At 42.5% G+C, this 11,682-nt stretch overlaps 1 protein-coding gene across 1 annotated transcript in view; it reads right to left on the bottom strand.

Annotated features, from left to right (window-relative positions):
* Positions 1-1,088: 1,088 nt before the first annotated feature.
* The window catches only part of AKNA (AT-hook transcription factor), a 72,269-nt gene continuing 61,675 nt past the window's right edge, over positions 1,089-11,682 (bottom strand). The window contains 5 exon segments of the mRNA XM_078150184.1: positions 1,089-5,812; positions 8,944-9,148; positions 10,139-10,255; positions 10,940-11,035; positions 11,455-11,505. Coding sequence (XP_078006310.1) covers positions 5,521-5,812; positions 8,944-9,148; positions 10,139-10,255; positions 10,940-11,035; positions 11,455-11,505 — 761 coding nt within the window. The 3' untranslated portion in view covers positions 1,089-5,520.

The raw sequence follows: 11,682 nt of genomic DNA, 5'->3' as shown, positions 1-11,682 counted from the left end.
TTGTCTCATTTTTTTAAAAAAAATCAGTTGAATGATTTCACAGAAATTTGAGTGGGTTTTAGGCTTCCAGTGCAAAATTCACAACATGTCTTATATGGAAATGACACAGTAATGTCCTCTTTAGTGACTGGTTAGTGATCTCTAACCAGTCACTAACTTCTATCCTAGGCACTTTTTACTAAAAAGTAGGGGTAGGTGCCCAGAGTGTCATTCTGTTCCTGAGAGGAACACCTGAGAAGATATGGACCTAGTCCTCCTAATCTACCCTAGGCTTTGAAAAGTGTTTTATTGAGATACTTAGAGCTTTGCCACTCACAGCTTGGGCAGAATGATGCTGTGTCTCTCAGAGCTTGGCACCAGTCAGCCATCTTCACTTGATTCCCCTGGCCCTTAGGAGAATACATGGACACACAAAGTACTGGGATCAATGACTTCTAATTCAGATTGGATTTTGGTTAAATGCTTGAGATGCCACATCTATGGCAGAAATATTTTTTGAGGCATCAGAGTGCAAAGGAAGCAACATTCATTAAGCTAGCAGTCAAAAGACCATTGCCATAAATTGTTAACTGTGTGATGTTGGACAAATCACTAACCTTCTCTGAATCCTGTGCCATATTTGTGAAATAGGAATGGCAAGCTGCCCTGCCTTACTCACAGGGGAGCATGAAGATTAAATGATAAAGTATACTCTAAGCTATAAAACTCCACTATACATGTATAAGTATATATATAGTTACACATAATATACACTATCGCTATTGTTGATGAAAAAGATTCCATGAAACACAAGTTGAAGTAACTGAAAGACTTGTATGCATCTTTGAAATGGATGTATCCAAGATATAAAGACAGCTAACAGAACTATTAAAGACCAAGTGCCAGTTCCCAATAAATGGCCAAAGTTGATGGAAAAAGCAGTTGTCAAAAGAAGCACAAACTATTAACAACCATGTGAAAGATTGTACTGAAAAATGTAGGTGATGTAAAAATCAAAAGATAATAAAATTTATTTTAAAAGATGAAGTATATGTGTTAATGACTATATCTGTGTAAATGGAAAGAAAAAAAGAAGCTGAATGCTGTAATACATCAACCAACATTTATTAAGCACCTAGCAGGTGTCAGGCACTGTGCTTAGTGCTGAGGATACAAAAAGAGGCAAAAGACAGATCCTGACTTCAAGGAGTTTACAATCTAAGAGAGGAGACAACACACAAACAAATATATACAAAGCAAGCTCTATACAGGAGAAATAGGAAGTAATTAATAGACAGAAAGCACTAGAAGTAAGAGGGGTTGGGGAAGGCTTCCAGTAAAAGAATGGATTTTAGTTGGGACTTAAAGAAAGCTAGGGAGGTCAGCAGATGGAGCAAAGGAGGGAGAGTGTTCCAGGCATGCAGGGCAGCTAGAGAAAATGCTTGGAGCCAAGAGATGGAGTATCTTGCTCACGTAACAGACAAGAGGCCGGAGTCACTGGGTTAAAGAGTACATGTCAGGGAGTAAGGTGTAAGAGGACTGGAAATGTTATAAGGTCTTTGAATGCCAAATAGAACAGCTTGTATTTGATCTTGGAGGCAGTAGGAAGCCACTGGAATTTATTGAGGGGTATGTGTGACGTGATTGGATTTATGCTTTGAGAAAATCACTTTAATGGCTGAATGAAGGTTGGATTGGAGTAGGGAGAGACTTGAGGCAGGTACACCCACCAGCAGGCTATTAAAATAGTCTGGGAATGAGGTGATGAGGGCTTGCCCTACAGTAGTGGCAGTGTCAGAGCAGAGAAGGCAGTGTATGCAAGAGATGTTGCAAAGTTGAAATTGACAGGCCTTGGCAATAGATTGGATATAGGGAGTGAGAGATAGTGAGGGATCCAGGATGACCCATAAGTGCAAGCCTGATGGACTGAGAAGATGGTGTTTCTCTCTACAGTAATTGGGAAGGTAGAGTGGGTGAGGTTTAGGGGGAAAGAAAATGAGTTCAGTTTTGGACATGTTGAGTTTAAGATGTCTACTGGAAATCCAATCCAAAGTGTCTGCAAGGCAGGTGGAAATTCGAAATTGGAGGTCAGCAGAGATTTGGGAGCAGGATGGGTAGATTTGAGAATCATCAGCATAAAGATGGTATTTAAATCTATGGGAAATGACAAGATCATCAAGTGAAGTAGTATAAAGAGAGAAGAGAAGAGGGCCCAGGACAAAACCTTGAGGGGCACCTATGTTAGAGGGTGTGATCTGGAAGAAGATCCAGCAAAAGAGATAGAGAAAGATTGGTCAGATAGGTAGGAAGAGAATCATGAGAGGGTGGTATCCTAAAATTCTAGAGAGAAGAGAATATTAAGGAGGAAAGAATAATCAATAGTGTCAAAGGCTGTAAAGAGGTCAAGGAGAATGAAGACTGAGAAAAGACCATTGTATCTGGCAACTAAAAAATCATTAGTAACTTTAGAGAGACCAGTTTCAGTGGAATGATAAGGTTGGAAGCTGGATTATAAGGAGTTGAGGGAGAGGAAAGAAAGTGGAGGCATCTTTTATGAATAGTCTTTTCAAGGAATTTAGCTGCAAAAGAAAGAAGAGATATAGCAGGAATGGAAGGAGCAAATGAGGGTTTTTTCAGGAGGGGACATGGGCAGGTATTTAGGCAGCAGAGAATTAACCAGTAGAAAGGGAGACATCATTGAAAATAAGTGAAAGAGTGGGGATAATAGAGGAGACAATATGTTGGAAGAGAAGGGATAGAATGGAGTCACTTAGACAAGTAGAGGAGTTAGTTAGCCTTGGTAAGGAGTAAGGTCACTTCATCACATGAGATGAGTGGAGGAGGAAATAGTAGTAAAAGGCATCTGAATGATAGGGGATAAGGAAGAGGGAAGAAGAGGGAACTCATGGCAAATGGCCTAAGATTTGAGGAAGGAATGATGAGGTTTGGAACAGCTGCTGTGGAGAGTGGAATAGTGGGTTGATAAGGGAGCTCTAGTAGGATTGTCTAGTAGCTGTGAGGGACCAGTTGAATTGTGTAACACAAATCTGTGGTGGAGTCAGAATGGTTGCATGATTTTCTCCATCCTTGTTTGGCAGCATTTGCATAGCAGTGAAGAAGACAAATGGTGGGTGATACAAGGCTGAGACTTGGCTGGCCATAATCAGCAAAAAGGGGGCTAGGGTGGGGTAGGGTGAAGTAACAGCTTGTGGGAAGTGAGTAGGTTGAGGAACTGAGTGGTTAGGATGTTTGAGGGAGAGTAAATATGTATGTTGAAGTCCCCTGTTATGAGAGTAGGAGTTGGGGAGGAGAGAAAAACCGTGAGCCAGGTATTGAACTCAAGGAAGGGGAGTGACACTGGGAGTTGTAGACAATAGGACCAGGATTTTGATAGGATAGTAGATATGAAGTGCCTGAACATCAAAAGTCACCCAGTGATGGAGGCAGATGGAAAACCTGGAAGTGGCAATAGGGAACAAGTAGAATTCCAACTCCCCCACCCCAACCAGTGAGCCAAGGAGAATGAGTGAAGGTGCAGCCAGCCAGTACTGAAATGGTGAAAAGAGAGGTTGCGTTATCAGGGAGAAGTTTCAGTAGATGCAAGGAGTGGAAGATTTAAGATGAAAGGAAGTTTATTGTCTATTTAACAGGCATTCTAGAGGGCATAGTGGAAGGGTTAGGTGGCATTTGGTTGAAACTTTGTGGTGGGAGGGTTGAGGAGGTTGAGAATGAGTAATCAAGTGGTGGTGGTGGTTTATAAAGTTCGTATGTATAATTATAATGACCAAACTCATCCCTGAAGAGATGAGAAATTGTATTTCCTTCTCTTCACTGGAGAGATGGGGAACAATGGATGTGGAACATTGCATATACTGTCAGAACCTCTTGATGTATTGGTTAGTTTTTATTTTTATTTTTGTTATAAAAGATGGCTTGCTGCATAGGGGAAGGCCATTCAGAAATAAAGACGACGTAAAGACAAAAAATAAAATAAAATGTCTGACTTTTGTTGAGAGCTTGGCCCCTAAAGTTTATTTCTAATGTAAATGATGACTGTATATGGGGCTCACTCCCTTCCCATCCAAAAGCTCTCCTCCCTCCCAAGGGTAATACACCTCTTAAACTCTTAGAACCTGAAAGCCTTTACAACTCAATAGCCTAGCACCGACAGAAAAGATGCCTGTTTCCACTTCACTGTAAGCTAACATTTGGACCCTGTTAAAGAAGACAGAAAAGAACTGGAAGGTGCCCTCACTTTACAAAGGGATTTCAGAGTCTGAGAGGGGAAGAGGAAGTAGAATAAAGACTAGAAAATGGGAAGAATAGAGAGAATAAGGGACAATAAAATGACCGGAAGAGACAAAAATTAGAGAAATGAAAAAGGAAATGAGCTCTGGAAGGGAAGGCATGAATTCAGTCTTCATTTCTGCAAGGCATCATTCAGAGGCTGGCTGTAAGAAACAAAGCCCCTTTTCTTGCTTTCCTTGTCTCTATTTTCAGTGCAAACATGACTTAGGAAATCACAAGATGACAAAACACACTAGACACATTTTTGTTTTGTTTTGTTTTTCTTTAAAAAAAAAAGATCACTCATTTTTCTTCATTAACCTTTGGAATTAAAATAAAGTTTAAAATACCCCAAATATACAAATGCCATCTATGCGGTGCATTCTAGGAATGCTGAGGTAAGCGTCAATGCAGGGGATAATGGCATCCCTCAGTGCAACAGTCCGTACCCAAAAGATAAATCCCTTAGGAACTGTCTCAGCTCCAATCAGTTAAATGCCAAATAAATCCACAGGAAGGAAGAAGATATAGGAGGAGGTACCAGAAGGAATTCTTGCAGGAAAAACAACAACCACCAAAACAACTTCAAAAACACTGGCTCCAAACAGATTGATGGGGAAGCCTTTCTTTCCAGCAAAAGAGAAATTGAAGGCTGTCTTTTGCCTTGAAAACCCAGTGGCTTCTGCCCAATCAGACTCCAAAAATAGTTCAGAGGCTGCCGACAAAGAGCCCTTTTACCTCCCACAGCTTTTGTCTCCATAGGAGCTGGCAATGGCTTCATCCTCCCACCATTTCCCTTCTACATACACACACACACACACACACCCAGCAAGCCTCTCTCTCCTTGACTCTTGAAGGACTCAGACGGGATACCCATGGGGACCAGAGACAAAGCAGATTGGCCTTGAATAAAAAGGCATCATCAGCCGGAGGCAGGAAAGTACAGGTATGGAAAGAAAGGCTATTCCCAGAGTTCTTGTGTACAGAGAACATAGTTCATTCTCAGCATCACACAGCTGGTGTCTGACTTCGGACTGAAAAGTCAGTCCATATTTGAAAAAATACATTGTTCTCTTGTTTAAAAAAAGAGTTAAAAAAATAAGCTTGTCATCTCCTGCCGATTTAGCATCCAAATGAAGGGTTTTCCCCCAGCATTTCCAGAACATTTGTTTGCTCTTGCAAGAAGTCTACCACGCTAGATAAAACAGAAGTCAGATGTCCTGCCCTCTTACCCCCCTTTTAAGTCAGTTCTTGTCAAAAGAGGCAGGATCCCCTCAGACCTCGGGCTCTGTGCAGATCAGCAGACAAAGACCGACTCATCTGCTTGGTGGTGAGCTCAACATTTTTGGCTGCTTCCACAGCTTGGCTCAAGGACAGGCTGAGGGCATCCAGGTCAACAAGATCCATCTCAGATAAGCAGCGGTGGCCTGGAATTGGAGTTGGAGTTCGGTGACTCTGAGACAAAGGTCTCACCTTGGCAGGTTTTTTACCACTGGAGTAATATAGAGGGGAGGAAGCTGAGGTAGGTGCTACTGGAGAATAGTACCTGGGGAGATGTAAAATAAATAAGTGAATGCTAAAAACCACAAGGACCACATTGCCCATAACTTAAATGATCCCTTTCTGTTGGACCATAAATCTTGGATGAGCCAAATATAATGAAGCACAGAGTGCTTGGATTAGAAATGTCTGTGCCCCTGAACAATGAATAGAATACCCATGAACAGGACATGTTCTGTATTACATTCTTTAGTTAGAAGGGGTTCAGACAGAAGAATCAGAAGGCTTAGACCTAGGAAGTGGAAGGGTAATGATCCATTATTAACAATAAACAATAGTCCATTTTTTTGATCTTTTGAAATTGATCATTCATTTCCCATGGAGTCTCTGGACCATTTGGGTTTTTTTCCCCTCTTTCTTTTGGATTTGTGCCTAGACTGCTGCTCATTAGCCCCCTACCAGGAGAGTAGAGAGAAGAGGAGACCAAATTCTGATTTCTCAATTTAGAGAAATGTAGGATGTGGAAGGAAGCCCAGAGATCCTCGAACCTGCAGCCTTGAAGCCACATATGGCCTTCTAGGTCCTTAAGTATAGCCCTTTGACTGAATCCAAACTTCACAGAACAAATCCCCTTAATAAAAGGACTTGTTCTGTAAAACTTGGACTCAGACAAAAGGCTGCACCCAAGGACCTACAGCACCACACATGACCTCAAGGCCAGAGGTTCCCCACCCTTGCTCTAGTCCAACATGTTTGTTGGCATAGCAGGAAATACATTCAGAGAGAAGAAATGACTTGCCAAGGTCAGAGATATGGCACAGTAGAGTCAAACCAAGCTCTTTTAATCCAGTCAGACAGTAAGTCAAGTCATTCAGTCAGTGAGTCAGTGCCAGAATATTAGAGCTAGAAGGGACCATGGAAACCATGAAGTACAATTTAACAGAGAAAAAAACCGGAATCTTAAGGAGAGTAGTTAGTGTGGACTAGCTCTCAGGCATCCTCTCCAATATCCTTTTGAGAACCACATAATTTTTTTTTTGTGAGAGCCACATTATTATTGTCTCTCCAATTTAATCAAATAGTCAGTAGAAAAGAAAGTAGTTTGCATGCGGGAGTGGTGGCAAAGGTTCTTCATGAATTTTATTTGGCCCTGATCTTTAAGGATCTAGTGTGGGACCTTGAATATAGTAGATGAATGATTAGGGAAAGGCAGCATGGTAGAATGAATGCCTCAGTGTCAGGAAGACCTGGATTCATGTCCTGCCTCTGACACATACTGGCTGTGTAATCTTGGTTAAGCAACTTAACCTCACTGAGTCTCAGTTTCCTCATCTGTAAAATGGGGTTGGGCCAGGTGTAGTGGACCCCACCTGTAATCCCTTACTGCTGGGCTAGGTTGAGACTGGTGGCTTGCTTGAGCGCAGGAGTTCCGAGATGCCAATTGAGTGTTTACACTAAGTCTAACTCCAGTATGCTGAGCTCTCGGGGAAGGGAAGGGGAGTGCTTCCAGGTTGCCTAAGATGGGGCAGTTATGAATTCATATATAAAATGGAGATAACAATAGCACCTGTCCAGGTTATTGACACGTGATGATGTGAGATGATACTTGCAAATCACTCTGCAAACCTTAAAAGTGCAGCATAAATGCTGGCTATTAAAAATATATATGTATGTTTGGATAATTATTTCAATATAATTAGTTTCTTTTGCAATCTTATGTATTTTATGTTATGAATTAAAAATAGTCTTCTAAGGAGTCCACAGGCTTCACCAGACTGTTGAAGGAGTCTAGGACACAAAAAAAAGGTTAAGAACCCCTAGCCTATGTGCTACTGTCTGACCTCCCTCTTCAAAATAACTTCGTGTGTGTGTGTGTGTGTGTGTGTGTGTGTGTGTATGTATATAATATATACCTGTTGTTGTTCTTCAGGTCATTTCAATCATGTTCAAGTCTTTGAGTACTCCTTTGAGGTTTTCTTGGCAAAGATACTACAGTAGTTCCTTTTCCAGTTCATTTTACAGATGAGGAAACTGAGCAAACAGGGTTAAGTGACTTGCCCAGGGTCACACAGCTAGTAAATGACTGAGGCTGGATTTGAACTTAGGTCTTCCTGCTTCCAGGCCAACTGAACAACATCTCTGTATGACCTTGGGCAAGTCACTTAACTTCCCTAGGCCTTAGATTTTCCATCTCTGAAACGTAGCAGGAACGTAGAAAGTTCCTGCCAGCTACAAATATTGCTTCTTTTGCCATACTACGCTGCCTCTTTTTGAATTTTGTTTTGCTTTTGCGACTGGGTTTTCCTATCTCATGCAGGCTGAAGCCTGAGTGCAGGGGCCACATATGGTCCCAAACTGGGAATGCGCTGGAGCCAGACAGTAAGAGAGCCAATTATTGTCTTCAGCATCAGCATTTATACCTCAGAAATCGGCAAACCCTACAAAGCAGGATTTGATTTATCATTTTGTTCACTGTCTAGGCTTGAGAAAGCAATGGAGAAAATGTTAATAATGTACATTTAAAAGTCTGTTGCGTGTAAATTTTTAAAAAGAGAGCCAGTTGTGAAACATTTACTAGGACACTATTGGTCTGAGCCCACAGCTGATCACACAAACTAGGACCAGCTGCTCTGGGTCCTGCTTGGTTGAGTTCAGACCTCTCTAGGCTGCCTCTTTAGATGGCTGCCTGACTCCTAAGGAGAATGAGCTGATTTTTGCTTTACTGCAGCTCAGAACTCCTGAGCACAAGTGGTCCATGAGCCTTAGTCTTCCCCATGGCAGGCATTATCAGTGTGGGCCATCACACCCATTCATTCTGCATTCTGAATGGAGTTGGAATTGATGTCATAGCTAGGTCTGGATTAATGAAAATAATATATCCCCTGAAATGACTGGCATCACTTGCATTTTCATTGCCTACTTCCATTGGGCCAGGAACAATTAATTACTCATATTTTGATATAATTTCATATAACTTTGAATAGTGCAAAGTTAAATCATGTGACCACTTCACAGGATTCACTGTTTGCACTAATGAGGACCTGGATGTATGTAACATGTAGCAAAGAGGACAAAGGCATTATTGCTCTCTACTCAATAGGCCCTGCCTGAGCCTAGCAAAATTGCCAGGACATAAGAGCCCATATGCATCAGGAAGGAGAAAAGAATGGTTCTTACAATGTGGAGGATGAATAAGGCACAACAGGAACCGGTGGGACGTAAGCGAAGGTTGCCCCCACTGGAGCTGGGAGTGGGGGTGCTAGATACCACACTCCAGGAGGATAAGGAAGTGGTGGCGAAGTTGACTGCTGCTGGCGTTGCTCAGATTTCCGAGTGGGGCCAGAACTTAGAGGTGCTCCCTTCTGTATGCCCTTGTCTATCCCTGTGGGGAGGATAAGCACCAAAGATAGTTGAGCATTACCTTGCCATGAGAAGTATGACAGGAGACATGGAGATACCTGCATCAGGTTGGAGATGGGATTATTTCACCTCTAGGACATCTGCCTTCTTGACTGAGATTCTAGGGTTCTGAGATCCTAAGGCTCTAAGGGTCTTTGACAGATGAACAGTACAGGCCTCACTTGAATCACCTTAGTAGAAAGACATCAGAACCCTAAGTAGGTGATGTTCAGATGGCTCCTCTTTGGGGCTCCCTTTCTCCCTTTGGGGAACTGGGACTAGAGAGAGAATTGGGGGTGTGATTAGAGGTTTCCTACGTTCTGCTACTATTCTTTCAGTATCCTCCCAAATCTGCCTATCACCATCTTCCTTCCTCAACTCTGTTCTGCTGTACCTGTCTTGTCTGAGGGGATCTGGGTCAATAATAGTTGAGGAAATAGAGGGTGATAGGATGTGGGTGAAAGACAGCCAAAAAAGAGGCTAGGAGACATGGCTAAATCTTAATGGCGCAGCTGATACAACTTAGAAACAGAGGCTTTCATAGACCTCTGAACTCTTTCATGATCCTTATCTGATTTGGCCCCAGGAAAGATGGCACTGGATATCTTAGGGCTATACAAAAATCACTAATGCCTCCTATTGTCAGAAGATGGAACTTCAGTGCTCCAGTGCTAGAATTCCCCCCCCCCCCTTCCCCGCACACACACCACCTGAACCTAGCTCCTATGTGGTGGCTAAGACTAACAACTCTGCCCATGCCTACTTGGTCCATGACTGCTAAGAGAGGAACTCTCAGCTCTTCTCTCCCTTCTAACCCAATTTCTGTCCTGTGGTGTACAATAGTTGACTAGAGATTGACTTGTCTTTGCTAAAAAGGCTTTTTATGTTATGGAAATACAGATAAGAACCTCAAATTCAAGGTGACTTTAACATTTTTTAGGAGGGTGGAGTAAGGAATCAATCTCTATCCTACCAGAGTGCTCCTTGTCCCTCTCTGTGGGATTCCTGGGTCTGTGACACATTGGACACTGGGTCTTCTTCATGCTGTCACTGGGGAAAAGTTCCTCTGGATCCTTGCTGAGAATGTTGTCTAAAAAAATGAAAAGCAATCATTAAAGGAGCTCATGGGTCCTTGATTTACTCTCATGGAGCTCAACATAGGCAAAAGAATTGTGTCCAAAAAAAATCCCTCCTTCTGTCCTCTCCTGGTTCAGAGTTGGGGTTAGTTCTAAGGCCATGTTAGGCAAAGGACATAGTATGTTCTTGGCACCCAAAGATGTCTTGGGGTGGAGGGTAGCAAGGTTGGTGGAAGAGACAGGGCAATTAGTTTGTGCTTCAGTGGGAGTTTCTTAGTGACCTTGGCACTAAATGTTCATGGTTTCTCCATTTCATGGTTAATGGAGGCAGTTTCAGACAGAAACATCTATGGAAGAAACATTGTCCAATGAGGCACGCATTCTGCCCATCTGATAGAATGTAAGCTTCTTGAGTGCAAGAAGTTTAATTTTTGTTAATTTCATTAATTTACCCTCCCTCCCATCCCCTATCCTCACCCCCAGCACATCGCACAGTGCCTGGCAAATAACAGTTGCTTGAAATAATACTTTGTTGATTGAATGACTGATTGCCCAGATCCTAGGATAAGAGCCCCAACACTACTAATATGTACTTCTTGGTAACACAGAGAGCTCCTGAAAGTCAAAGTTAACTCTGTAGCTCTGTAGGCTGGCCTGGCCTGGGCTCATCCTGGGTAGACCCCGATAATCATCATTACCTGGAAGTTTCTTCTTCCATGAGTGACAGCGGGGGCAGAAACGAGAATTATTGTCTGCCTGGAAGCGGTAGGAGGATTTGACAGAATATTCGTGACCTAGGGATACAAATCAAAAATGGTAACTGTTTGCCACACCTTGGGAATGGGTGCAGAGCTAGAAATCAAAAGCTCCTGATAAAATCATGGTATCACTAGTGATACAAGCCCTGAGTGTGGAACAGGCTTGTCACCTGTTGATTATTGGTCAATCTGGCACTTATTTTACAATATAGAATCAAGTTGCCAGACCTGGGTCCCTGTGGTGCTGCTTTGGTTTAGAATGGCTCTTTTGCAGGGTCCCTGGCCCACTGGATCATAGATTTAGAACCATAAAAAGTACCTTTGAGGACATTCAGGAAATTGAAACTCCAAGGTCATAGCTGGGATTCAAACCCTGATCCTCTAACTCCAAACCCTTCCACCTTACCGCCACACTACCTCATGATACAGGGAACTTTCTCCCTGAGTGAACATACCTCCTTGGGTTTGCCTCAGTTTCTCGAAGTCTTCTGCTTGTTTATATTTTCCTGAAAGTCAAGAGTCACATAGAAAGAAGGAAAAGGGGAAGGAACAGAAGAGAATAAATAAAGATTTTCTTTGGTGCCACAACCTGAGGCTATGTGAGAGTCAAGGTCTTGGAGCAGAAGTGTTCAATGTGAGATTATTACAGGCATTCCAGCATTCCAGTGGGCATTCCAGCCTTC

The sequence above is a fragment of the Phascolarctos cinereus genome, unplaced genomic scaffold (assembly GCF_003287225.1).
Source record: "Phascolarctos cinereus isolate Bilbo 61053 unplaced genomic scaffold, phaCin_HiC Scaffold_2;HRSCAF=192, whole genome shotgun sequence".
NCBI lineage: Eukaryota > Metazoa > Chordata > Mammalia > Diprotodontia > Phascolarctidae > Phascolarctos > Phascolarctos cinereus.
The sequence above is the reverse complement of the archived record's forward strand: the minus strand, read 5'-3'. Positions and strand labels throughout refer to the sequence as shown.